The 24,968-nt window shown below is 41.6% G+C and overlaps 1 protein-coding gene across 2 annotated transcripts in view; it reads right to left on the minus strand.

Annotated features, from left to right (window-relative positions):
• Positions 1-24,968, minus strand: part of shtn1 (shootin 1) — a 143,703-nt gene that overhangs the window by 116,832 nt on the left and 1,903 nt on the right. For both annotated transcript variants that reach the window (XR_010977067.1, XM_068052978.1), the window contains exons 2-4: positions 17,913-17,965; positions 10,995-11,055; positions 537-631 (exon numbers count right to left, since the gene is read on the minus strand). Coding sequence is in view for 1 of the 2 variants with exons in the window: in XM_068052978.1 (XP_067909079.1) it covers positions 537-631; positions 10,995-11,055; positions 17,913-17,965 (209 nt within the window). In the remaining variant the exon portion in view is untranslated. The remainder of the gene's footprint in view (positions 1-536; positions 632-10,994; positions 11,056-17,912; positions 17,966-24,968) is intronic.

The following is a 24,968-nucleotide window of genomic DNA, read 5'->3' on the forward strand; positions in this document are numbered from 1 at the left end:
AGATGAGGCAACTCCTGTGAAAATACATTTGCATTATCCAATTTAAGATATTTAGTACAATCCAAGTGCACTTAATAATTAAAGACTTTATTTTAGGAAATTTGAAGTTCACATTCAAATCAAATTGGAGTTAATTAAAGGAAACATCACAATTTCTAAGCTAATTCTGTGAACTGAATGATTAAATCACTTTCAAAAGCTCCCACTACATCAATATACATACTCAGTATAGGATTCCATGACTTCTAAGTTTTCTTGTTTGAAGAGGGAGAACTAGTACTTAAGGGATAGAGCAAAATTTATCAGTATTTTTTAATTGAGCAACTTAGATGAAGCCCCAAGACCCAAAAATGCAATGGCACCACAAAAGTTGATGAAGATAAACAGAGAGCCAGTAAGTTGTGGCTAAATAACACTTAGCTTGGTTCTTAGAAATCTGAAGATTGCAAAAGGAAGTCTGAAGGAGGTATGGAGTTTTACATTTTGAGATCCTGGAAGAGAAGGTAGTGTAAGGTACTGTACAATATATAATATACCTTTGAAGCAAACACTTCTGCACTTTCACGGCAATTTTTCTCAATATCAAGGTGGTTTTGTATTGTACTGACTTCCTCAATCACCATTTGTGAAACTGCAATAAAGAAGCATTCACCAGTGATCATTTTGCTCACAGAAGACATCAAGTTAAAACAATTAACTTAAAAAAAAACTCTACATCACCCAATACAAAGTATATTAAAAGAAAAGTTTCCACAGCAAAAAAGTGACTGGAAAGCATCTGTAACCTTGACATTTTCTGAGGTAATCATAAACTGCAGCAAATACAAGCCAACTGAATCCACTTAACTAATTAGCAGATGCTGTCACAGAGAAAACATGAATCAACACTGTTATTACAAGTGGCACATCTGAGTGGCATCTAATTATGACTTGATGAGCGTGATACTTGCATTATAATCACTAACACAGCATCCCATCAGAGACTAAAAGCCTCTGATGGTGCTGACTTCCAGTAACTCCCCCTGAAACCTTTACAGTTTCTGGCAGTCTCCTTGGCAGGGCCCCCTTCTCAGTTAATGACATGTTAAGTATAATTACTGGTAGGCATTGTAAATAAACAGGATTGGAACCGAAATTGTACAAGTGCATAAGACAATCTGACACATTGAAAGTGGCAGGCTTAATTGAGAGTTTCTCTGACTGCTGGAGATCATTTAACAGCATTTCTCTTAGGACAGTGATTATAACTGTGGAGACGGGCAGCAGAATGGTATCAGACAAATGTGAGCATTGCTGACAGTGTGGTGAATTAAATTGTATCTACTCTGTGAAACGCCTTGATGAAAAGTACAAATGCCTTGGTGGTCTTATCATTATAACACAATGGTCATGTTGTCATCAACCTTGCCACCGTCAAATGAAAAGAAATGATTGTGTTGAGGTTTTCTATTGCCGACTGTGAATAGAACCAATTTTCAGAGATCTATGAAATCATGTAATTGGGTATAGAATGCAGCTGCTTCACATACTAACTGGCCTCAGTAAACAGGAGCTGCATATGTGTTCATGCCCAAATACAAATAAAAACTGAAGAGACCCCAAGATAATTTAGAACTATAAAACAGCTGGAATTCAGAGTTGGAATTTGACCAATGTCGATTTTTTTTTTTTCATTTCGAGCTTAATTATAGACCAAGGTCATTTCTTAATGCTGTACTTCTGATTTCTGCTTACATCAACTTTAATCCATTGACCTGTGTAACCCCAAGCAGAAGGCTGAACAAAATATTATCAAGACCACATTCAACTCTACTTAAGTTTGCATTGTTATGGTCTTGCTTTGAGAATTGTTATATGAATTTGAAATATATATATTTATTTGAAAAAGATGCAGTCCAGTAATATTCTTGCCCTGAGTTTCTGCTAATGTCTTTACCTTAGCAAGTACTTTGTGCTAACTGCATTGGTTATGTGGATTATATTCAAACTATCCAATCTTCATTCTGGAAACAATCCAGTGACATGCAAAATGTTCCCAGTATCCAATCCCTCATATTAAGGAAAAGCTAAACCAGTGGAACATATACAAAATATATGGCTGGATAAAACAGAAGTGCTACCAGGTCAAATGCATTTGCTTTAATTCCAAGGATAGTTAATCTACTGAAATTTTAAAAATAATTCTGCTATATAATTAAATAAATTCAAAAACTTAATCTTACTTCAAAGGACGAGTTACCAAGCAGAAAATGAAGTATGCACAATGATTTGGTGAAAGGATTAATGATCTAGCAAATACAGATATCAGAAAGGACAGAAATAAGCTACATTTGCTTTAGGTATTGCTTTAAAAACTCAGAATATGACTCAGATGCTTGTGCTTAAATGCAAACTTTAATGCTGAAATAACACTAAATACTGGGATTTGTGAGTACTTCACAATTCTTTGTTACTGTTTTTAGGGCAATGTTTTTTTAAAATAAATCATTCTATTTCAAGGCCTCGTCTGTAGATCTCTGCGTAACTTTCATTTCAGTTTGAAAGGTAGAATCATACAGCATAGAGCAGGGCCACTCAACCCATCATGTCTCTGCTGGCTCTTTGAAAGAGGCATCCAATTTTTTTTTAAATTCGTTCATGGGATGTGCGTGTCACTGGCCAGGCCAGCATTTGTTGCCCATCCCTAATTGCCCTTGAGAAGGTGGTGGTGAGCTGCCTTCTTGAACCGCTGCAGTCCATTTGGTGTAGGTATACCCACAGTGCTGTTAGGAAGGGAGTTCCAGGATTTTGACCCAGCGACAGTGAAGGAACAGCGAAATAGTTCCAAGTCAGGATGGTGTGTGACTTGGAGGGGAACTTGCAGGTGGTGGTGTTCCCATGCATTTGCTGCCCTTGTCCTTCTAGTTGGTAGAGGTCGCGGGTTTGGAAGGTGCTGTCTAAGGAGCCTTGGTGCATTGCTGTAGTGCATCTTGTAGATGGTACACACCGCTGCCACTGTGCGTCAATGGCGGAGGGAGTGAATGTTTGTGGATGGGGTGCCAATCAAGTGGGCTGCTTTGTCCTGGATGGTGTCGAGCTTCTTGAGTGTTGGAGCTGCACCCATCCAAGCAAGTGGAGAGTATTCCATCACACTCCTGACTTGTGCTTTGTAGATGGTGGATAGGCTTTGGGGAGTCAGGTGGTGAGTTACTCGCCACAGGATTCCGAGCCTCTGACCTACTCTTGTAGCCACGGTATTTATATTTATTTATGTGACTGAAGGAGTTCGGTGAGGAGGGAGCGAGGAGCTCCTTTCATTTCCTATCTGTCTTCAAAGAGCGTGAGGGGAGCCGAGAGTTTCCAAAGAGCACAACTGACTGGTGAGTAAAGCCTGGTGGGTATTTTTCAAACTGGATTGAATTGTAAGTCTTTGTTTTAGCAAGACTTAGTTGATTTATTTTTTTATTATAATAGTCTTCTAAAGTTTTAAATTTAAAGGGTTTAGTCATGGCAGGAGAGCTTAAAGCCGTGGTTTGCTCCTCTTGCTGCATGTGGGAATCTGGGAACATTCCCAGACCCCAGGACCAGCATGTGTGCAGAAAGTGTGTCCAGCTGCAGCTCCTGGAAGCTCAGGTTTCAGAGCTGGAACGGCGGCTGGGAACACTGTGGAGCATCCGCGAGTCTGAGAACCTCGTGGATAGCACGTTTAGCGAGGTGGTCACACTGCAGCTGAAGGGACTTGAGGAAGGAAGGGAATGAGTGACCACCAGGCAGTCCAAGAAAAACAGGCAGGTAGTTCAGGAGTCCCCTGGAGTCCCGCTTGCAAATCGGTATTCCATTTTGGAGGCCGATGAGGCTGGTTCCTCCAGGGAGTGCGGACAGAGCCAAACTTCTGGCACTACAAGCAGCCTGTCTGCACAGGAAGGGGGAAAGAGAGGAAGAGCAATAGTAATAGGGGATTCTATAGTCAAGGGAACAAATAGGCGCTACTGTAGCCGTCAACGTGACTCCAGAATGGCGTGTTGCCTCCCTGGATGTCACTGAACGGCTGCAGGGCATCCTGAAGGGGGAGGGTGATAAGGCAGAGGTCATGGTACATGTTGGTACCAATGACATAGGTAGAAAGAGGGATGAGGTTTTGCATCAAGAATTTAGGCAGTAGACTAAAACGCAGGACCTCTCGGGTTGTAATCTCTGGATTACTCCCAGTGCCACGTGCTAGTGAGTATAGAAATAGGAGAATAGCACAGATGAATGCATGGCTTAACAGTTGGTGCAGGAGGGAGGGTTTTAGATTCCTGGACCACTGGGACCGTTTCTGGGGAAGGTGGGACCTGTACAAGCGGGACGGTCTACATCTGAACCAGAGGGGGACTAACATCCTTTCTGGCGGGTTTGCTAGTGCTGTTGGGAGGAGTTTAAACTAATTTGGCAGGGGGATGGGATGCAGACTCCTAGCAGAATAGGGACACAGCTAAGCACAGGAAAGCAAACAAGTCAGAGGGAATACAGCAGAAGTAAGTTTCAAGGGAGGAAGACCAGGATGGATGGCCTCACTTTAATGCCAGGAGTATTACAGGTAAAACGGATGAGTTAAGGACAAGGATTGACACGTGGAATTGTGATATAGTAGCCATCACGGAGACATGGTTGAGGGAGGGGCAAGATTGGCAGCTCAATATCCCGGGACCTAGAATCTTTAGGCGAGACAGAGGAGGGGGTAAAAGAGGAGGGGCATTGCAATATTAGTTAAGGAGTCAGTTACTGCAGTAAGGAGAGATGATATCTTGGAGGAGGCATCAAATGAAGCTTTATGGGTAGAGATTAGGAATAAAAAAGGGACAGCAACATTGCTAGGTGTTTATTATAGACCCTCAGATAGTCAGCGGGAAATTGAGGAGCAAATATGTGCGCAATTTGCAGAGGTGTGTAAAAATAATAATAGGGTAATTATATTAGGTGATTTCAACTTTCCCAACATTAATTGGGATAGTCATCTTAGATGGAGTGGAGTTTTTAAAATGTATACAGGAGAACTTTTTAGCTCAATATGTAGAGGATCCAACAAGGGAGGGTGCAGTGCTGGACCTAATTCTGGCGAATGAAGCCAGACAGGTGGTTGATGTGTTGGTGGGGGAACATTTTGGTGATAGCGTCCATAACATGGTACAATTTAAGCTTGTTATGGAGAAAGAAATAGACAAGTTGCAAAAAAAGGTTTTGGATTGGGGGAGAGCGAATTTTAATAAAATAAGGCAGGATCTGGCCAAGGTAGACTGGAAAGAGTTACTTGTCAGGAAATCTACAGAAGAGCAGTGGGGGGCATTCAAAAAGGAAACGGGGAGGGTACAGGCCCACCATGTTCCCTCTAGGGTAATAGGTAGGAGCAACAAGCCCAGAGAACCATGGATGACCAGAAACATTCAGGGTACGGCGAGAAGGAAAAGAGAGGCTTTTAGCAAATACAAGGAGAGCAAATCAACGGAAACATTAGTGGAGTACAGAAAGTGTAGGATGGAGCTTAAGAAAGCAATTAGGAGAGCAAAGGGGGGATATGAGAAAGCTCTAGCTGGTAAAAGTAGGGAAAATCCCAAGATATTCTATAAGTATATCAATGGGAAGAGGATAACCAGGGAAAGAGTAGGACCCATTAGGGACCAAGGGGGAAATCTGTGGGTGCAGTCAGAGGACATTGGTAGGGTGTTGGACAAATATTTCACATCTATCTTCACCCAAGAGAATGAGGATGTAGATATGGAACTCAGAGACTGTGAGGTTCTTGAGCAAATTGTCATAGGGAGTGACAATGTATTGAAGGTTTTGGCAGGCTTAAAAGTGGACAAATCTCCAGGTCCGGACGATTTGTGTCCCAGGATGCTGTGGGAGGCGAGGGTGGAGACTGCAGGGGCTCTGACCCAAATTTTTAATTCCTCTCTGGCCACGGGGGAAGGTGCCAGAGGACTGGAGAACAGCTAATGTGGTCCCACTATTTAAGAAAGGTTGTAGAGGTAAGCCAGGGAACTACAGACCAGTGAGTCTCACGTCAGTGGTAGGGAAACTATTGGAGAAAATTCTGAAGGAGAGAATCTATCTGGGGCGGCACAGTGGCGCAATGGTTCGCACCGCAGCCTCACAGCTCCAGTGACCTGGGTTCAGTTCTGGGTACTGCCTGTGTGGAGTTTGCAAGTTCTCCCTGTGACCGCGTGGGTTTCCGCCGGGTGCTCTGGTTTCCTCCCACAGCCAAAGACTTGCAGGTTGATAGGTAAATTGGCCATTGTAAATTGCCCCTAGTGTAGGTAGGTGGTTGGATAATGGTGGGGATGTGGTAGGGAATATGGGGTTAATGTAGGATTAGTATAAATGGGTGGTTGTTGGTCGGCTCAGATTCGGTGGGCTGAAGGGCCTGTTTCAGCGCTATATCTCTAAATAAAATAAAAAAATAAAAAATAAATCTCCACTTGGAGAGGCAAAATTTAATTAGGAGTAGTCAGCATGGCTTTGTCAGAGGGAGGTCATGCCTAACAAATTTGATTAAATTTTTTGAGCATGTGATTAGGTGTGTAGATGAGGGTAGTGCAGTTGATGTAGTTTACATGGATTTCAGCAAAGCCTTTCACAAGGTCCCACATGGGAGACTTATCAAGAAAGCAAATACACATGGGATACAGGGAAACTTGATAAGGTGGATTCAAAATTGGCTTAGCTGTAGTAGACAGAGAGTGATGACAGACGGCTGTTTTAGTGACTGGAAGCCAGTGTCCAGTGGCGTACCACAGGGATCTGTGCTGGGTCCCCAATGTTTGTCATTTATATAAACGACATAGATGACTATGTGGGGGGTAGGATCAGTAAGATCGCGGATGACACAAAGATTGGCGGAGTGGTTAACAGTGAGGTTGAGTGTCTTGGGTTACAGGAAGATATAGACGGGATGGTCAAATAGGCAGAAAAGTGGCAGATGGAATTTAACCCTGAAAAGTGTGAGGTGATATACTTTGGAAGGAGTAATGTGACACGGAAGTATTCAATGAATGGCCTGACACTGGGAAGTTCCGAGGAACAAAGGGACCTTGGCGTATTTGTCCATAGAGCTCTGAAGGCAGAAGGGCAGGTTAATAGGGTGGTGAAAAAGGCATATGGGACACTTGCCCTTATCAATCGAGACATAGATGACAAAAGCAGGGAGGTCATGTTGGAGTTGTATAGAACTTTGGTAAGGCCACAGCTGAAGTACTGTGTGCAATTCTGGTTGCCACATTATAGGAAGGATGTGATTGCAGAGGCGATTCACCAGGATGTTGCCTGGGATGGAACATTTAAGCTATGAAGAGAGGTTGGATAGGCTTGGGTTGTTTTCGCTGGAGCAGAGAAGACTGAGGGGTGACCTGATCGAGGTGTACAGGATTATGAGGGACATGGACAGGGTGGATAGGGAGCAGCTGTTCTCCTTAGTTGAAGGGTCAGTTACGAGGGGACACAGGTTTAAGGTGAGGGGCAGGAGGTTTAAGGGGGATTTGAGGAAGAACTTTTTTACCCAGAGGGTGGTGATGGTCTGGAATGCACTGCCTGGGAGGGTGGTAGAGGCATTTTGCCTCAATTCCTTTAAAAAGTACCTGGATGAGCACTTGGCACGTCATAACATTCAAGGCTATGGGCCAAGTGCTAGCAAATGGGATTAGGTAGACAGGCCAGGTGTCTTTAATGCATCAGCGCAGACTCGATGGGTCGAAGGGCCTCTTCTGCACTGTATTATTCTGTGATTCTGTGATATGGCTACTCCAGTTCAGTTTCTGGTCAATGGTAGCCCCTAGGATGTTGATAGTTAGTCCCACTCCTCTGTTCTTTTTCCCATAGCTCTACAAATATTCCCTTTTCAAATATATATTCAATTCAAATCTGCTTCCACCTCCTTTTCAGGTCGCACATTCCAGATCATGACAAGTCACTACCTAAAAAAAAATGTCTCCTATCGGGTCTTTTCCCAATTATCTTAGTTGCTAAACAATGAAATGACCAAGCCAGGGTGCAATAGATAAACAGGAATCCCCTTAGACTATGTCTACATATCATTGCTGCTAGTGTTATGTTCTTATTTACAAATGGACAGATGTTAATTTTAGGCTCAGGTTTGCAGCTTTGGTAAACAATGGTGACTTGAGCAATACTAGTTTATCCTTCTCATTTTCAATCTTTCACAATTTCCTTAGTACTTTCCTGTTGCAGCGGATTCTCCAAAACATATTGAAACGAGTCATTTAAACCGAAATTTATATGTATTCCACTTGAGAATTTCCCCCTCTTTTGTTCTTCCACTAATCTTTTAAATTTTAGGATTTGGGTTCACTATCGATTGCAAATCTTTGCCCTTCTCTATAAATTCCTCCAAGCCTCAATCTAACTCTGCTTCTGCAGCCTCTTCCACCCTTATATCTCCTCCTGCATCCTTCAGTGTTCTGACTCAGAATTTTGTGAATTCCTCACCCTGCTTTACCCACCATTGGTGGCAGACCCTTCAAGTGCCACAGCCTCTTTCTCTGAAACTCCCTCCCTAAATCACTCTCCCTCTTAACCTCTCTCTCCTTCAAAAACCTACTTAAAATTCTTCAATTAAGCTTTTCGTCTTGCATCCTTATTTCTTCTTCCGTGTTCTTCTACCTTTTTTCACCTGAGAAGCACCTTGGGATTTTATACATTTAAGGTGCCATATAAAGTCTTCTGTTATTGGGAAATGACACATTTTCTGCATTTTGCACCTGATATTGGAATCAAGAAACTTCAAATTAGATGCACCTTGAATCAGACATAGGCCTGAAATTCTACCTACGGTATAGATTGTAATGTATCCAAGTTTGTTGATGATACAAAGCTAGGTGGGATAGTAAGCTGTGAGAAGGACATAAAGGCTGAAAAGGGATATAGACAGGTTAAATGAGTGGCAAGGTGGCAGATGAAGTGGGGAAATGTGAAGTTATTCACTTTGGTGGGAAGAATAGAAAAACAGAATATTTTTAAATGGCGATAAACATTTTAAATATTGATATTCAGAGAGATTTGGATGTCCTCGTACAAGAAACACAGAAAGTTAGCATGCAGATACAACAAGCAATCTGGAAGGCAAATAGCATGTTTGCCTTTATTGCAAAGAGATTGGAGTACAAGAGTAAGAATGTCTTGCTACAATTGTACAGGGCTTTGGTGAGACCACACTGGGAGTACTGTGTGCAATTTTGGTCTCCTTATCTAAGCAAAGATATACTTGCTTTGGAGGCAGTACAATGAAGGTACACTAGGTTGGTTCCTGGGATGAGAGGGTTGTCATATGATGAGAAGTTGAGTAGATTTGGCCTATACTCCCTGGAGTTTAGAAGAATGAGAGGTGATCTCATTGAAACAAGATTCTGAGGGGGCTTGACAGAGTAGACACTAGGAGGTCGTTTCCCCATGCTGGGAAATCTAGAACATGGGGGCACAGCCTCAGGATAAGGGGGTTGATTATTTAAGACTGGGATGAGAACTTTCTTTACTCAGAGGGTTGTGAATCTTTGGCATTCTCTACCCCGGAGAGCTGTGGATGCTCAGTCATCGAGTATGTGGGTGGAAGGTTATCGGGGGTAGGTGGAAATATGGAGTAATCAGTTCAGCCATGAACTTATTGAATGGCACAGCAGGGTCGAGGGGCCTACTCCTGCTTCTAATTCGTGTATGTTCAAGGCGAAGATGAATTTTTTTTGGACATTAAGGTAATCAAGGGATATGGGGATCAGTGGGAAAGTGGAATTAGGGTCAAAGATCAGCTGTGACCTTATTGAGTGGTGGAGCAGGCTCAAGGGGCCATATGGCTGACTCCTACTGATAGTCTTACGTTTAGCCCCTGCTATAGTGCCACAATAATACATTTTTACACCTTCCCCCATCTTTGAATGACACTATTGAGCTAGAGTGGCATCTTTATTTCCTCTTCCAATTTCAACAGAGAATGGGAAATTTCTGCCACTATTTAAACAGTTTGTGGGAAGCTGGGGAGTTTGCACATGTGCAGGTCTCGGAAACCAATATAAAAAAGCCCAAGAGACACCATGTTAGATGTTACGTGACTTGATCATATAATATTGTATAGCACCATTTGCCAATTGGACTGGATTTGGTGTACGACCAGAAGATGTGCAGGATTAATCTTCCTAATATACCAACTCAGCAGTCTACTGGGACCGGAGGGTTCTCCTCCTTGTGCAGATTAACAATGATATGATATCTTCATTTTCCACTAATTTTGACTCGAACTTTAGTTTTAACCTTCAGCATCCAGAAGCTTTTCAGAATCCTTCTTCTACATATTTTACAATTTTCCTTTCCCATTTTCCTTGTTTAAAATAATCCTGTGCTTACCTTTCAAGGTGATATACAGCAAAATGCATCATTATCAGTGATATTTGGCAGAACTGCTACAAAACTTTGAGGAGATATAAATCAGTCTGTAATATGTTGTAATTAATATATGTATAGTAGAATCAACTTTCTTTGAACTACTGATTATTGCAGAAAGGGGTAAGGGTGGGGAAAGAGATTCAAGTATGTACATAACCAATTAACCTTTTTTTTTTACACAATACCTTTGAGGTAACTAATTACTTGAGAAAACAATTAGCAAATTTGTACTCTTGACCTTTACATAGTGTTCCCTCTTCTCTTCATTTCAGTTAACTCTATAAATGGGCTCTGTTCCTGCTCTGTACCAGTTCTGATAATAAAATCATAGAAATCTCAGCTGAGGTGGTCATTTGGTTCCTTGCAGAAGGCTCAACGGCTGAAACACTAGCTTGTCTTAGTAACTGAACTTGACGACAGACCTGGTATGCATTTCCAGCATTTTCTGTTTCTAATTTCAGATTTCCTGCTATATTTCTACACATTCCTACATTAGATCTGAGAGAGGCTGTGACTTCTAGAATGCTGACCAGCATTTTGTAATTACTGTAGCACTCAGAGTTATCAACAAATCAAACATATTGACTCACCTCTATGAAACTCCTTCACTTGCTGAATAGCATTATTTTTTTCTTCAATCAAACTTGCATTCTGTTCATAAAAAGAAAAACTAATCAAAACTATATCAAACATAATCAAAAAAGGACACTTAGGCTTGTCATTATTGATTTACCAGTCAGCTGTAAACTTTTTAACAGTTTTACTTGGAAAAGTCTGAACCAAATCTAATTCAGCAAATACTTGCCTCCAGTTTCTGTTAACTATTTGGGATGCAGTGATACTGTCATGCATTGAAGCATAGCAGTTTTTGGGGCACTTTTTATCCGGTTTAAATATTGAGAATGCAGAGTCCCATACGAGAATGGAGCACCTCAGTTACTAAGTTAGTATGAGGTGTGGTCAATAATATAACTGATATGCCAACTTTACATCATAATGTGCAGATGAGTGTCTAAAGTGTAATGCACCCAAAAATATTGGAGAATCTTAGCTAAATAGTCTAAAATCAGAGTATTTTCAATTGGATTTGGTGAATACTAAAATTTACAGATGCTGTAGTTTTCTCCAATGAAGAATTAGAAAGTTATCTTAAAAAATGTAACATTGCAGTTGGTCAGTATAATGTCCTTTCATTCACTGCCCTCCTATTATCCCTTAATCTCTCCCTCCATGTGAGCTCACCTACCTATTGTCAGGCCACCCCCTTGACCTTGTCATCTTATAGGATCATCTCTCTTCCCATAAATCCAAAGGATGCAGACTTAAATGATCATAATGGACAGCTGGTTTAGTCATTTATCGCTATATCTGGCTGGACCACATAAAGCACTACTGGGCCCTGCTCTTCTCTGTCAAAACTGCTCACTACACCAGGATTGCCTTCTAATGCAAAGACAACACCGGCTTCTCTTCTCCACTTCTTAAAATGGTAAAGGTCTTTTTAAAGCCCGATCCTTTTCCCCCTCTATCCTCACCTCCAACAAGTGGAAGGAGCTCATGGACTTCTCTGTCACTAAGATTGAGACCATCCATTCAACTCCCTCTGTCGCTTCCCTCCTTTCCCATAAGTCATCAAGCCAAATTTCCTCCAAGGCTCCCCCCTGCTCTCGCCTTGAACTCACATCTCTCTAGTTTCTCTCTGATTTCCCCCTGCCCTTGTCCTCTCCAAGCTTACCTTGTCCTCTTGCTCCCTCGATACTATTTCCACTAAACTGCTGACCATCCAACTTCATAGACTTAATACTTTAAAAACCAAGCAATAAAATTGACACTTACATAACATCCCACTTCCCTTCCTGGCCCCCATGTTAGCTGATATTGTTGATGGTTCCTTCTCCTCAGTTAGTGTCCCCTTCCCCTTCAAACCTGCCATCATAACCCACCCCTGCTCAAAAAGACACACCCTTGTCCTTGCAAATTACTGCTCCGTCTCCAACTTTCCTTTCCTCTCCAAAATCCTTGTACCTGTTGTCGCTTCTCAAATCCATGCCCACCATTCCCGTAACTACAAGTGTGAACCCCTCCAATCCGGTTTCCACCCCTGCCACAGTACTGAAACAGTCTTTATCATAGTCGCAAATTGCATCTTATGTGACTGTGATAAACTATCCCTATTCATTACCCTCAACCTGTCTGCAGCCTTTGACATGGGTTTACCATACTATCGTCCTCCAATATCTTTCTTCTGTTGTCCAGCTAGGTGGGACTGCCCTTGTCTGGCTCCATTCCTATCTATCCAGACATAGCCAGAATAAAGTGTGGCGACCCAACCCGAACCTGACCAGACCCGACGATAAATGTCGCGTTCGGGTCGGGTTGGGTCTCTCTTCCGGGTCCAGTATTTGGGCTCGGGTCATGTCAGGCTGACGTGGACAGTGCTGCCTTGCTTCGGGAAGTGATCTTCAAATGAACATTCAGGACGTCAAGGCGGGAAATGTGCAGTCCGGACTCTGCACTCTGCAGTAAAGCCTGGCTACCAGACCAAACCCGACTACATGTGTCGGGTTCGGTTCGGGTCGGGTCGGGCATTTAAAAAAATTAAAGGACTCAGGCCCAGGTCAAGTTCGGGTTGGCTGTTGTCGGGTCGGCTGTTGTTGGTTCGGGCCCGGGTCAGGTTTTAATTTTATACCCGAGCTAGGCTTTAAGCCAGAGAATTACCTGCAATGGTTTCTCTTCCCACTTCCCACTATTTTCTCTGGAGTCTCCCGAAGGATCAAGTCGTGGCCCCCTCCTATTTTCATGCTGCCCTTTGGCGACATCATCCAAAGACACATCAGGTCCACATGTAAGCTGATGACACCAGCCCTACCTCATCACCACCTCTCTTGACCCCTTCACTGCCTCTGATTTGTCATGCTGCTTGTTGATATCCAGAATTGGATGAGCAGAAATTTCCTCCAATTAAATTTTGGGAAGCCAAAAGTCATTGTTTTTGGTCCCCACTACAAACTCTCTTCCCCTGCCACTGACTCCATCCCTCTCTCTCACAACTGTCTGAGGCTCAACCAGACTGTTCATAACCTTGTCGTCCTCTTTGACCCTGAACTGAGTTTCGGACCACAAATTTGTGCCATCACTAAGACCGCCTACTTCTACCTCCGTAACATTGCCCGGCCCTGCCCCTAACACAGCTCATCTGCTGAGAAACCCTCAACCATGCCTTTGTTACCTTGAGATTCAAATATTCTAATGTCCTTTTGACCAGCTTCCGACCTTGAACCCTCCGTAAACTTGTGCTCATCCAAATCTCTGCTGCCCATATTCTAACTCGCACCGAGTCCTGTTCACTTGTCACTCCTTTGCTCAGTGGCATACATTGAATCCCAGTCCAGCAGCACCTCAATTTTAAAATTTTCATCCTTGCTTTCAAATCCCTCCATGTTCATGCCTCTCATTATCTCCTATAGCCCTACAAGTCTCCAAGATCTTTGTGCTCCTCCAGTTCTGGCTTTTTGAGCATTCATGATTTTCTTTGCTCCACCAATGGTGGCCATTTCTTTAGCTATCTAGGATCTTTAGCTTTGGATTTCCCTCCCATATCTCTCCACTTCTCTACTTCTCTCTCCTCCTTTGAGATGTTCCTTAAAATCTAGCTTTTTAACCAAGCTTTTGGTCATCTGTCCTAATGTCTCACATGCCTCAGTATCAACTTTTATTTGATAATCGCTCCTGTGAAGCACCTTAAGATACTTTACTACATTAAAGATACAATAGAAATGCAAGTTATTATAATGTGTGGTGTCTGGTTCTTCTTTCCAGCTGCCAATGGACTCAGAGCATAAAAGTACACCTAATTTGGAAATATTATTCAGAGAAGGCACGAGTGTGAGAAATAGAAATGTGACACATGAAAACTGACTGATAGAACTTTGTGGTAATATATTGTTGGACTTGGATAAAAGTCAGTTTACTGAGCAGTTCTTTTATGTTTTAGGCCAAGTACACTGTGTTCTAGTGATTTTCCATCAATGGGTGCCCTGGGGCATTAATGGGACATGGTGACAATGGTATTGCCAACATAGTTAATTTCACTGGAATGCTTGCATGTAACTATGATTCTGCCCAACCCAAAAGTGTTTTAGGTTTACACAGCCAATCACTAGTTGTGGCACATGGATCTGGCCCTATGACAGGATAACTTTACTTTACCTGATTTGGGAGTTGTTAATGTTGACACTGGGTATGTGAAATGGGAAACAGTTTAATTTCTCAATCTGGTGTAAAATCAAGTTTTAAAACAATCAAGAGACAACCTGGAGATTTCTTAAATTTGAATATTTTAATGTTATGAGTGTACAGATACTACAAACTCTCTTCTAACAATAAATTTCATTAGCTGGCAAACAGAGCTCTGTGCAAGTGTGCCACTGGACAAAGTGTAACATACCAATGGCAGTGTAACACAGGGCTGCCAACTGTGGATTGCAGTATACATGTACCATTTTGTGACCAGTATCTGCACATCATCATCTCTAACTGAATTTAAAATTAAAAGAGAAAGGGAAGAAACTATGTCAACACTTCATTGTAAGAATTTGAGCTATTGCATCAGGGTTGTGTGGGAATGCTTAATCACTCTATTTTGCAGCAAGACCTTTGAATTGAAGAGATCTCACTCTCTTTTGTAAGCAGCAGTGGTGCTTGCCTTTGCAGGGGCCCCATGCAAAGGTTTGGCTTGAGGCCCTTTCATGATACTCGACAATGATATTAAATACTAACTATTACATTTGGTGTCAAATTCGCACACCTATGCTTATGATAAGTCATGTTTGCAATAGGAAATATAGAAGTAGTTGACAGAGTGATTAAGAATCAGCAATTACCATTGTGTAGATGTCCTTTCAGTGGAGCCATTTGGGGCCCCAATTGGCTCGGATCCCTGTGCAATTGCACAGCGTCTTAACGCTGCCCCTGTCTGTAAGAGCTACTAAAAAATGACAACACTATTTTTTAAAGGTATCTTTCTTTGAAATAATGGCGCTAGGAGAGGATACATTAATAGCAATGGGAATCACACTAACATATGATGCGCATGCAGATAATTTTTGGAAAAGTTGACTGATAATTTTCCAAATGGTGAGAAACCATACTCTTAAGAAACAGTACAAAATGTGAGGCTTCAATACTTGTCTCAGTCATCATTTAAGGAATAGAAATCCGACAAATAATGGACATTTATCTGCAAGGAACCATCTTTCTAAAATATGAATGGAACTTCCTGCTCAACAGCGCATGTTATTGTGAATTCAAAATTATATTTTAGAAGTGTAATGTTTGATTAACTGAGAAGATGATAATTAAGATGCGGTCAATTTTATTTAGAATACTTCAGTTACCACATAAACTTGACATCATGCTAATTAAATTCTAAACAAAATGTGTTTTTTGTCTGGGCAAAGACCAATGTACAATTAACTTTAATAGTTGGTTTATTTCATGTTCTGTTTATTAGCACTTTTGGTTAAAATGATCTGATTTTCAGTTCATTTTTTGTTTCAGTATTCTTTAACCAAAGAAAACATATATTACCACAATTCTATATATTTACTTTAAACAATTCAGAAAGATATGTTTTATGCAACAAATCAGAAAAGCCCATTGCAAATTACCTACACGATCCCTGCCCAAGATTCATAATACTATGATGCATGATCACATTGTTAATTATATCTTAACACAATTACAATAGATTTCCATCAAAAATCACAACCTATTCATACAGACACTGTGGAGTAGTTCTCTCATTGACTGAGAATTCACTAAGTAGTCAATTATTTTCAATTAAATAATTAAACTGTGGAACACATTCAACATGTTAATGTATTAATATGACAATAAATGAATAATTCACAGAATTAAATGAAAGAATTGCGCTACTACAACAACGTCACCAATGATTTGTAGCACAAGGTCTGAATAACCAAAAACAGCTCCTTACCTCAGCTCTATTGTCCACCTTGATGATAATAAATCAATTATATAACTTGATATTTATTGTAAAAACAAACCAACAACATTTCCACAGGGGAAAATGTGATGTTTGCCTTTTGTAGCTAAATTCTAAACATTAGTATAACAAAATGCAATTATGATACAATACCTAATTTTACAGCAAATCATTTCAAACGTCACCATTTCTATAAATCCCATTAAAATTTATAATTAAGAAAGGAGCAGAATAGGCCAGTTATAATTAGTAATTAACTAGTCAATCTCCATGATGTTTCCAACAAGGAGTTGAGAGCAAGTGAAGTATTCTGGTGAAGCAGCATTAGAAGGAAGATACCTGGACGCAGATGGAAAGCGAGAATAAGAGGGGAAGGAGGATGGAAGGAAGTGGTGAGTGAAGAAGAGTAAAAGGATGAAAAGGAGGAGGATGAAGTGAGAGTGGTGGGTGGGGAGAAGAGGAGCGAGCATGAGTGGGAAGAGGGAGAACTAGGCAGAAATGGAGGACGGTAAAAGAACGAAAGAAGCATGAGAGGAAGGCAAAGGAGTGGACAAGGAGAGAAAGAAAGAGGAAATTGATGATGGAGGGAGGTGTATAGGGAGAGGTGGCAACATGAAGAGGAATTGGGTGGAGGGAGGAGAAGAGGATGATGAGGAAAGCATATGGAGGAAGGACGAAAGAGGGAGAATAAGGAGGGTGAGGGAAGGGAACAGAAGACGGTGACAACTGGGGAAGGAAAAGATTGTGGAGGATGCATGGATAATTAGCAGAGGGGTGGGGTGGGGGGGGCAGGCGCAGAACAGATTCAGAGGGTCCATTTTGATCCCGGCCAGCCAAGACATATTGAGATGGGTTATTGCATTGACTTATTCCCCTGACTGGGGGATAGCAAGGGTTGAAATGTCTCTCCTGGTGGATTGTGGGTGGGGCGGGGGGTTGGTGGTCGTGGAGGGGTGGAGGGGATGGGTGGATGGAAGAGGCATAAAAACTTGTTAGTATGGAGGTAGTAGGACCGATCAGCTGGTCAATGCAGAAGGTCGGGGGAGCAAAATGCCACCTAGCGTGGGAGGTGGCGAACCAAAATGACTTGATTGGGGAGCATAAGTAATCATAGAGTCATAGTCATAGAGTCATAGAGCACAGAAACAGGCCCTTCAGCCCACCGTGTCTGCGCTGGCCATCAAGCCCATCTAATCTAATCCCATTTTCCAGCATTTGGCCCGTAGCCTTGCATGCTATGGTTTTCAAGTGCTCAACTAGATAGATACTTGCGGGAAATGGATATCATTCTTTATGAGAAGCTGTAAATAGACTGCTTATTTTTTGCAAGCTATATTATATCACGCTTTTAAAAATTACAATGTATCTGTCATATGCATAGAAGGGCGTATATAGTAGATGCTATCTATCAGGTGTGTAATTTCTTGGATCCACAAAGCAATTATAGGGTTCTATCCCATATGGTAGTTATTTAGTTTTGAACTACTGGAAAAATACTCACCTCCTCTCTTATTTTCTCATTTTCTTTTATCAGTTCTTCATATTCATCAATTGCTGCAGTAGAGGAAAAAGACATTTTCACATAAGAACTGAGTCAATAGGGTTTTCAATTATTACTACAGTAGCCCACAATATAGAGTTACCACTGCCTATTCACAGATCTTAAAATGCTGGAAAGAGGTGTTTATACACTATTCGAAGCTCTGTATAAAAAGTCATATCCAGTAGGGGATAAATACATAGTTAAGATAATCATACAAAGAATTAATGAACAGGTTAAAAATTATACATAGGGTGATTAAAATATGGAATTGTTTTGCCACAAACCATAAAGTCTTTAAAAAAAAGAGAATTATATAGTTACTTGAAAGAGAAATATGCTAGCTCTCAACATTTTACGTTGATGTCCAGCATTTTTATTCCCATGTCCATTTGTTGCATAAATGTAGCATGGGATTTGAATTTCCTGTGCTGCTTGAAAATTCCCCTGAAGTTGCCCCTTGAAAATGCCTTGTGAAAAAGCACTCATGTGTAGAACTTTTGCACAATCAGGTGACTTGCATGCTGGTTCCTGGTCAGACAGAGCTTAAAACTGCTCATCTTTGTCTGTTAACAGAAGCTCGGTCAGTTCTTGTTTAGCTTCCAAGATGTGGATTGATTTTCCTTGCAGATCAATATTATCCATTGGTGTCAAGGTAGAGCTGCAGAATTTATTTCACATGTGGTTCTCAGTCAAAGAGGTTGTCTTTCAGTCACTAGGCCTACTCTCTATCCTATGTCTCTGGAGGATATGTCTTTTTTGACGGGTAGAGAATAGCTGAGTGGAATTAGAGGCACAAGCTTCTGGGTTCAAGTCCCACTCCATGCCTTGAGCACAAAAATCAAGGCTGACACTCCAGTGCAGTACTGAAGGTGTAATGCACTGACAAAGGTGCCATCTTTCAGATGAGACGTTAAGCCAAGGCCTGCTCTGGTGAATATAAAATATCCCATCGCACTATTTTGAAGATTCCTGGCCAATATTTATCCATCAATTATAGAGTCATAGAGTCATTTCCGGCATAGAAGGAGGCCACTCAGCCTACTGAATCCATGCTGGCTCTCCATGGAGTATGCTGTCAGTCCCACTCCCCAGCTCGATCCTTAGCTTATAAATGCCCTACAAGTCTATTTCTCTCAGGTGGCCATCCAACTTCCTCTTGAAGTCATTGATCGTCTTCGCTTCCATCACCTTTGTGGGTAGCGAGTTCCATGTCATTACCACCTGCTGCATAAAAAAGTGCTTCCTCATATTCCCCCTGCATCTTTTGCCCAAAACCATGTCCCCTAGTCCTTGTACTATTTGTTAATGGGAACAGCTCTTCCTTGTCTAACTTATCTAAGCCTGTCATAATCTTGTACACTTCTATTAAATCTTCCCTCAGTCGGCTTTGTTCTAAGAACAAACCCAGCTTTCCCAACCTAACCTCTTAACTAAAATTCTCCATCCCTGGAAACATTCTGGTAAATCTCCTCTGCACCTTCTCAAGGATCCTCATATCCTTCCAGAAGTGGATGCAATACTCCAATTGGGGCCTAACTAGAGGTTCAATAAAGGTTCAGCATAACTTCCCTGCTTTTGTACTCAATGCCTCTATTTATGAATCCCAAGATCTGATATGCTTTACTAACCATTCTCTCAATATGTCCTGCCACCTTCAAAGATCGATGCACATGCACCCCAGGTCCCTCTGTTCCTGCACAATTTTTAGAACTTTGCCATTTATTTTATATTGCCTCTCCCTATTCCTTCTGCCAAAATGCAACACCTCACATTTGTCAGTATTAACTTCCATCTACCACCTCTCTGTCCATTCTGCTAGCCTATCTATGTCCTGTTGCGAAAGGTTCATATCATCCTCAATGTTTGCCACACCTCCAAGTTTGGTGTCATCAGCAAATTTTGAGATTCTGTTCTGTAAATAGTCATTTATGCCATTGTGCCAGGATTTCCGGCCAATAAAACATTGCTGTTTGTGGGAGGTTGCTGTGCGCAACATTGACTTATGCGCTTCCTGTATTACAACAGTTAGTTGCTCTGGTGTGGACGAGGTCACAGGCTGCAGGGAGGACAAGCGAACTGATCACAGCACCGTGGTTCAGAGCGCCATTCAAGTGGGGGGAGAAAAGAGAAATGTACTTGTAATAGCGGATAGCATAGTTAGGGGAATAGATACTGTTCTCTGCAGCAAAGACAGGGAGTCCCGAAGGCTGTGTTGTCTACCTGGTGCCAAGGTTAAGGACATCTCTTCTGGGCTGGAGAGGAACTTGGGTGGGAGGGGAAGGATCCAGTTGTTGTGGTCCACGTCGGTACCAACGACATAGGTAGGACTAGGAAAGAGGGTCTGCTGAGGGACTATGAGCTAAATTAAAAAGCAGAACCACAAAGGTAATAATACCCGGATTACTACCTGAGCCACGTGCTAATTGGTGTAGGGTGAATAAGATTCGAGAGGTAAACGCATGGCTGAAAGATTGGTGTGGGAGAAATGGGTTCTGATTCATGGGGCACATGCACCAGTACTGGGGAAGGAGAGCGCTGTTCCGTTGGGATGGGCTCCATTTGAAACATGCTGGGACCAGTGTCCTGGCAAATCGTATAACTAGGGTTGTAGATAGGACTTTAAACTAATTAGTGGGGGGGGTGGGGGTTGGGTTCAATTGAAGGGAAGTTTAAAAAATTTAAAAGAAACGAGAGAGCAGAGGTGCAGGGTAATGAAGAGGCGAACGGTAATCAAAGTGTGACAGGAAGGGGCAGAAAATATAAGCAGAAGAGTGCAGCAGAAATTAGAACCAGAATGAGTAATAATGATAAAAAATCAAAGCTTAAGGCCCTTTATTTGAATGCACGCAGCATTTATAACAAGATAGATGAGTTGACGGCACAAATAGAAATAAATGAATATGATTTGACAGCTATTACAGAGACGTGGTGGCAGGGTGACCAAGAACTCAATAGTAAAGGGTATTAGAAGTTCTGGAAAAATAGGCAAAAAGGAAAAGGAGGTGGGTGGCTTTGTTAATAAAGGAAGATATCAGTGCGGTGGTGAGTAGTGATATAGGTTCAATAGATCGTGATGTGGAATCAGTTTGGGTGGAAATAAGAAATAGCAAGGGGAAGAAGTCACGGGTGGGAGTCGTCTATAGGTCCCTGAAGAGTTGCCTCACTGTAGGACAAAGTATAAATAGGGAAGTAACAGAGGCGTGTAAGAAGGGTGCTACAACTGTCATGGGTGATTTTAATCTGCATATTGACTGGACAAGTCAAATTGGCAGAGATAACATGGAAGACAAACTTGTAGAGCGCATCAGGGATTGTTACTTAGAGCAACATGTTGCAGAACCTACCCGGGAACAGGCTATTTTAGATCTAGTAATGTGTAATGAGATAGGATTATTAAAAGATATTGTAGTTAAGGATCCTCTAGGGGGTAGCGATCACAACATGGTAGAATTTCAAATTCAGTTTGAGGGCGAGCAACTCGGGACTCAAACCAGTGTCCTCAACTTAAACAAGGGCAATTACGCAGGTATGAAGAAAGAACTGTCTAAAGCAGGCTGGGAAAATAGACTAAGGGGAAGGTCAGTGAATGAGCAGTGGCAGACATTTAAGCAGATATTTCATAATGTTCAGCAAAAATGTATCCAGTCAAAAAGAAGGACTCGATGAGAAGGATGAACTACCCGTGGTTAACAAAAGCGGTCAAGGAGTGTATCCAATCAAAAACTAAGGCATACAAAGCGAAAACTAGTGGTAGGCCAGAGGATTGGGAATTTTTTTTAGGAACCAGCTGCGGATGACTATAAAGCTAATAAAGAGGGAGAAAATTGATTAGGAAAGTAAATTGCCAAGAAGTATAAAAACAAATAGCAAGAGCTTCTATGGGTATATAAAAAGAGAGTAGTTAAAGTGAGTGTGGGACCCTTGGAGAATGCAACTGGAGAATTGATAACGGGGAACAGGGAAATGGCAGATAATTTAAACCAATATTTTGCATTGGTCTTCACGGTGGACGACACTATAAACATCCCACAGATATCAGATAAGCAAGGAGCTAATGGGAGGAAAGATCTTGTAACAGTCTCTATCACGAGGGACAAAGTATTTGACAAACTAATGGGACTAAAAGCAGACAAGTCGCCAGGACCTGATGGCCTGCATCCAAGGGTTTTAAAGGAAGTGGCTGCAGAGATAGTGGAGGCATTGGTCGAGATATTCCAGAACTCACTGGATTCTGGGAGGATCCCAATGGATTGGAAAACCGCTAATGTAACGCCCCTGTTCAAGAAGGGAGGGAGACAAAAAGCAGGAAACTATAGGCCAGTCAGCCTAACATCGGTCATTGGGAAAATGCTAGAGTCCATTATTAAGGAAGAAATAGAAGGACATTTAGAAAAGCTTAATGCAAAAAGAGTCAACATGGTTTTGTGAAAGGGAAATGATGTTTGAGAAATTTGCTAGAGTTCTTTGTGGATATAACAAGCAGAGTTGATTAAAGGGAACCGGTAGATGTAGTGTATTTGGATTTCCAGAAGGCATTCAGTAAGGTGCCACATAAAAGATTATTGCACAAGATAGGAGCTCACAGTATTGGGGGTAATGTATTAGCATGGATTGAGGATTGGTTAACTCACAGAAGACAGAGAGTCGGGATTAATGGATCTTTTTCAGGTTGGAAAGACGTAACTAGTGGAGTGCCACAAGGATCAGTCCTAGGGCCTCAATTATTTACTATCTATATTAATCACTTGGAGGAAGGGGGCAGAGTGTAATATATCCAAATTTGCTGATGATACAAAAATAGGTGGGAGGTCATGTTGTGATGAGGACATAAGGAATGTGCAAGGGGAAATAGATAGGTTGAGTGAGTGGGCAAAAACTTGGCAGGTGGAGTTTAATGTAGGAATGTGTGAGGTCATGCACTTTGGTAGGAAGAATCAAAAGGCAGACTATTATTTAAATGGAGAGAGACTCCATTAAAAATAGGGAAGTCATGTTACAACTGTACAGGGTGTTGGTGAGGCCACACCCGGAGTACTGCGTACAGTTTTGATCCCCGTATTTAATAAAGGATATACTGGCATTGGAGGCAGTTCAAAAGAGATTCACTAGGCTGATTCCTGGGATGAAGGGTTTGACTTATCAAGAACAGCTAAACAGGTTAGGTCTTTATTCATTAGAATTTAGAAGAATGAGGGTGATCTTATTGAAACGTACAAGATTCTGAGGGGGTTTGACAGGGTAGATGTTGGGAAGATGTTTCTACTAGTGGAGGAATCTCGAACTAGGGGACAGTTACAGAATAAAGGGACACTCATTTAAAACTGAGATGCGAAGGAATTTCTTCATTCAGAGGGTAGTGAATGTCTGGAATTCTCTACCCCAGAGAGTTGTGGAGGCTAGGTCACTGAAAGTATTTAAAGAAGAGGTAGATAGATTTTTGAAATATCAGAGTATTGAGGGCTATGAGGAGCTGGCATGAAAGAGGAGTTGAGGTCTGGGGCAGATCAGCCATGATCTTATTGAATGGCGGGGCAGGCTTGAGGGCTTGAACGGCCTAGTCCTGCTCTTATTTCTTATGTTATGTTCTTATGTACACTTCAAAAGTACTTCATTTTGCTGTAAAGCACTTTGAGACATGTGACGGTTATGAAATGTGGTATATAAATGCAAGTCTTTTTTTCTTTCTTTGTGGTGCAGTGACTTTTCCTAAACTCTGCTGCAAACTCAAAAGTCCATCCCTTACAACATAAATGAGATAATTCCATTTTCTGCATCATTATCTTTCCGGCATTTGTGTGATCTGATGGAATTAGTGCCCAATCTCACACTGCTAAGAACGGGGTTAAGATGACCAAAACTCATTTTACTTAAGATTCTTACGGATGAACTAGTGACCTTCATACCATTAGCTCAAGCTGGTTTCCAATCCACATCACAGGATTGAAATTTAACCTACTGCATCATCCAAATTTAGAGAATTAAAAGAAATCAATTCTCTGATCTTGTCAGATAAGACCTCATTTTACATTTGGTCGAGTGTTACATAAAATAACAAGCCTGTTGCATCAGTCACTATACTACATAGAAACAGAGTACAATATCTACATTGGAAATTAGGTTAGGCTGTAGTTTGTTGATCCTGCCGTTATTTAAAGTGACAGCCTCACTACATAGCAGGAATACTACTCAATTTATTGTTTTAAATAATTAGTTTGGGCAAATTACTGATGAGGATTACATAAGTAGTGATTGTATCACTGAAAATTAAGGACATCATTCATCACTGTAGACAACACTTAATCTCTGCTAATAATTACCACAATGAACTATTGAAATGACCCAAGGTTAGAGCTTGGCACTGTCAATGAGTAATTATCACTCAAATGGGGGCTGTGAAGTATTGGATGTGATAAACATAGTGAGAGAGGAAGTATTAATGGGATTTGCATCCTTGAAAGTTGATAAATGTACCCCAGACTGTTAAAAGAAGCAAGGGAGGAAATAGCAAAAGGTCTGACCATCAGTTTCCTGTCCTCACTTGATACAGGTGTGGTGCCCGAGGATTGGAGGACCACTAACGTTGCACCTCTGTTTATAAAGGGAGCGAGGGACAGACCGAATAATTACAGAAAGTCAGTCTAACATCAGTAGTGGGCAAATTATTGGAATCTATTCTGAGAGACAGGATAAACTGGTCACTTAGAAAGGCACAGATTAATCAGATAGTCAGCATGGATGTTAAGGGAAGATCTTGTCTGACCGACTTGATCGAATTTTTGGAGTAGTAACAAGGAAGATAGATGAGGGTAGTGCAGTTGATGTCATCTACATGGATTTTAGCAAGGCTTTTGAAAAGGTCCCACATGACAGACCAGTTAAAAACCCTCACCTCATTCAAAAGAAGTCTGGATATGCACATCAAGTGCCATAATCTGCAGGGCTATGGACCAAATGCTGGAAGGTGGGATTAGAATGGATGGATTGTTTTTCGGCCGGCACAGACACGATGTGCCA

The sequence above is a fragment of the Heterodontus francisci genome, chromosome 20 (genome assembly GCF_036365525.1).
Source record: "Heterodontus francisci isolate sHetFra1 chromosome 20, sHetFra1.hap1, whole genome shotgun sequence".
Taxonomy (NCBI): Eukaryota; Metazoa; Chordata; class Chondrichthyes; order Heterodontiformes; family Heterodontidae; genus Heterodontus; species Heterodontus francisci.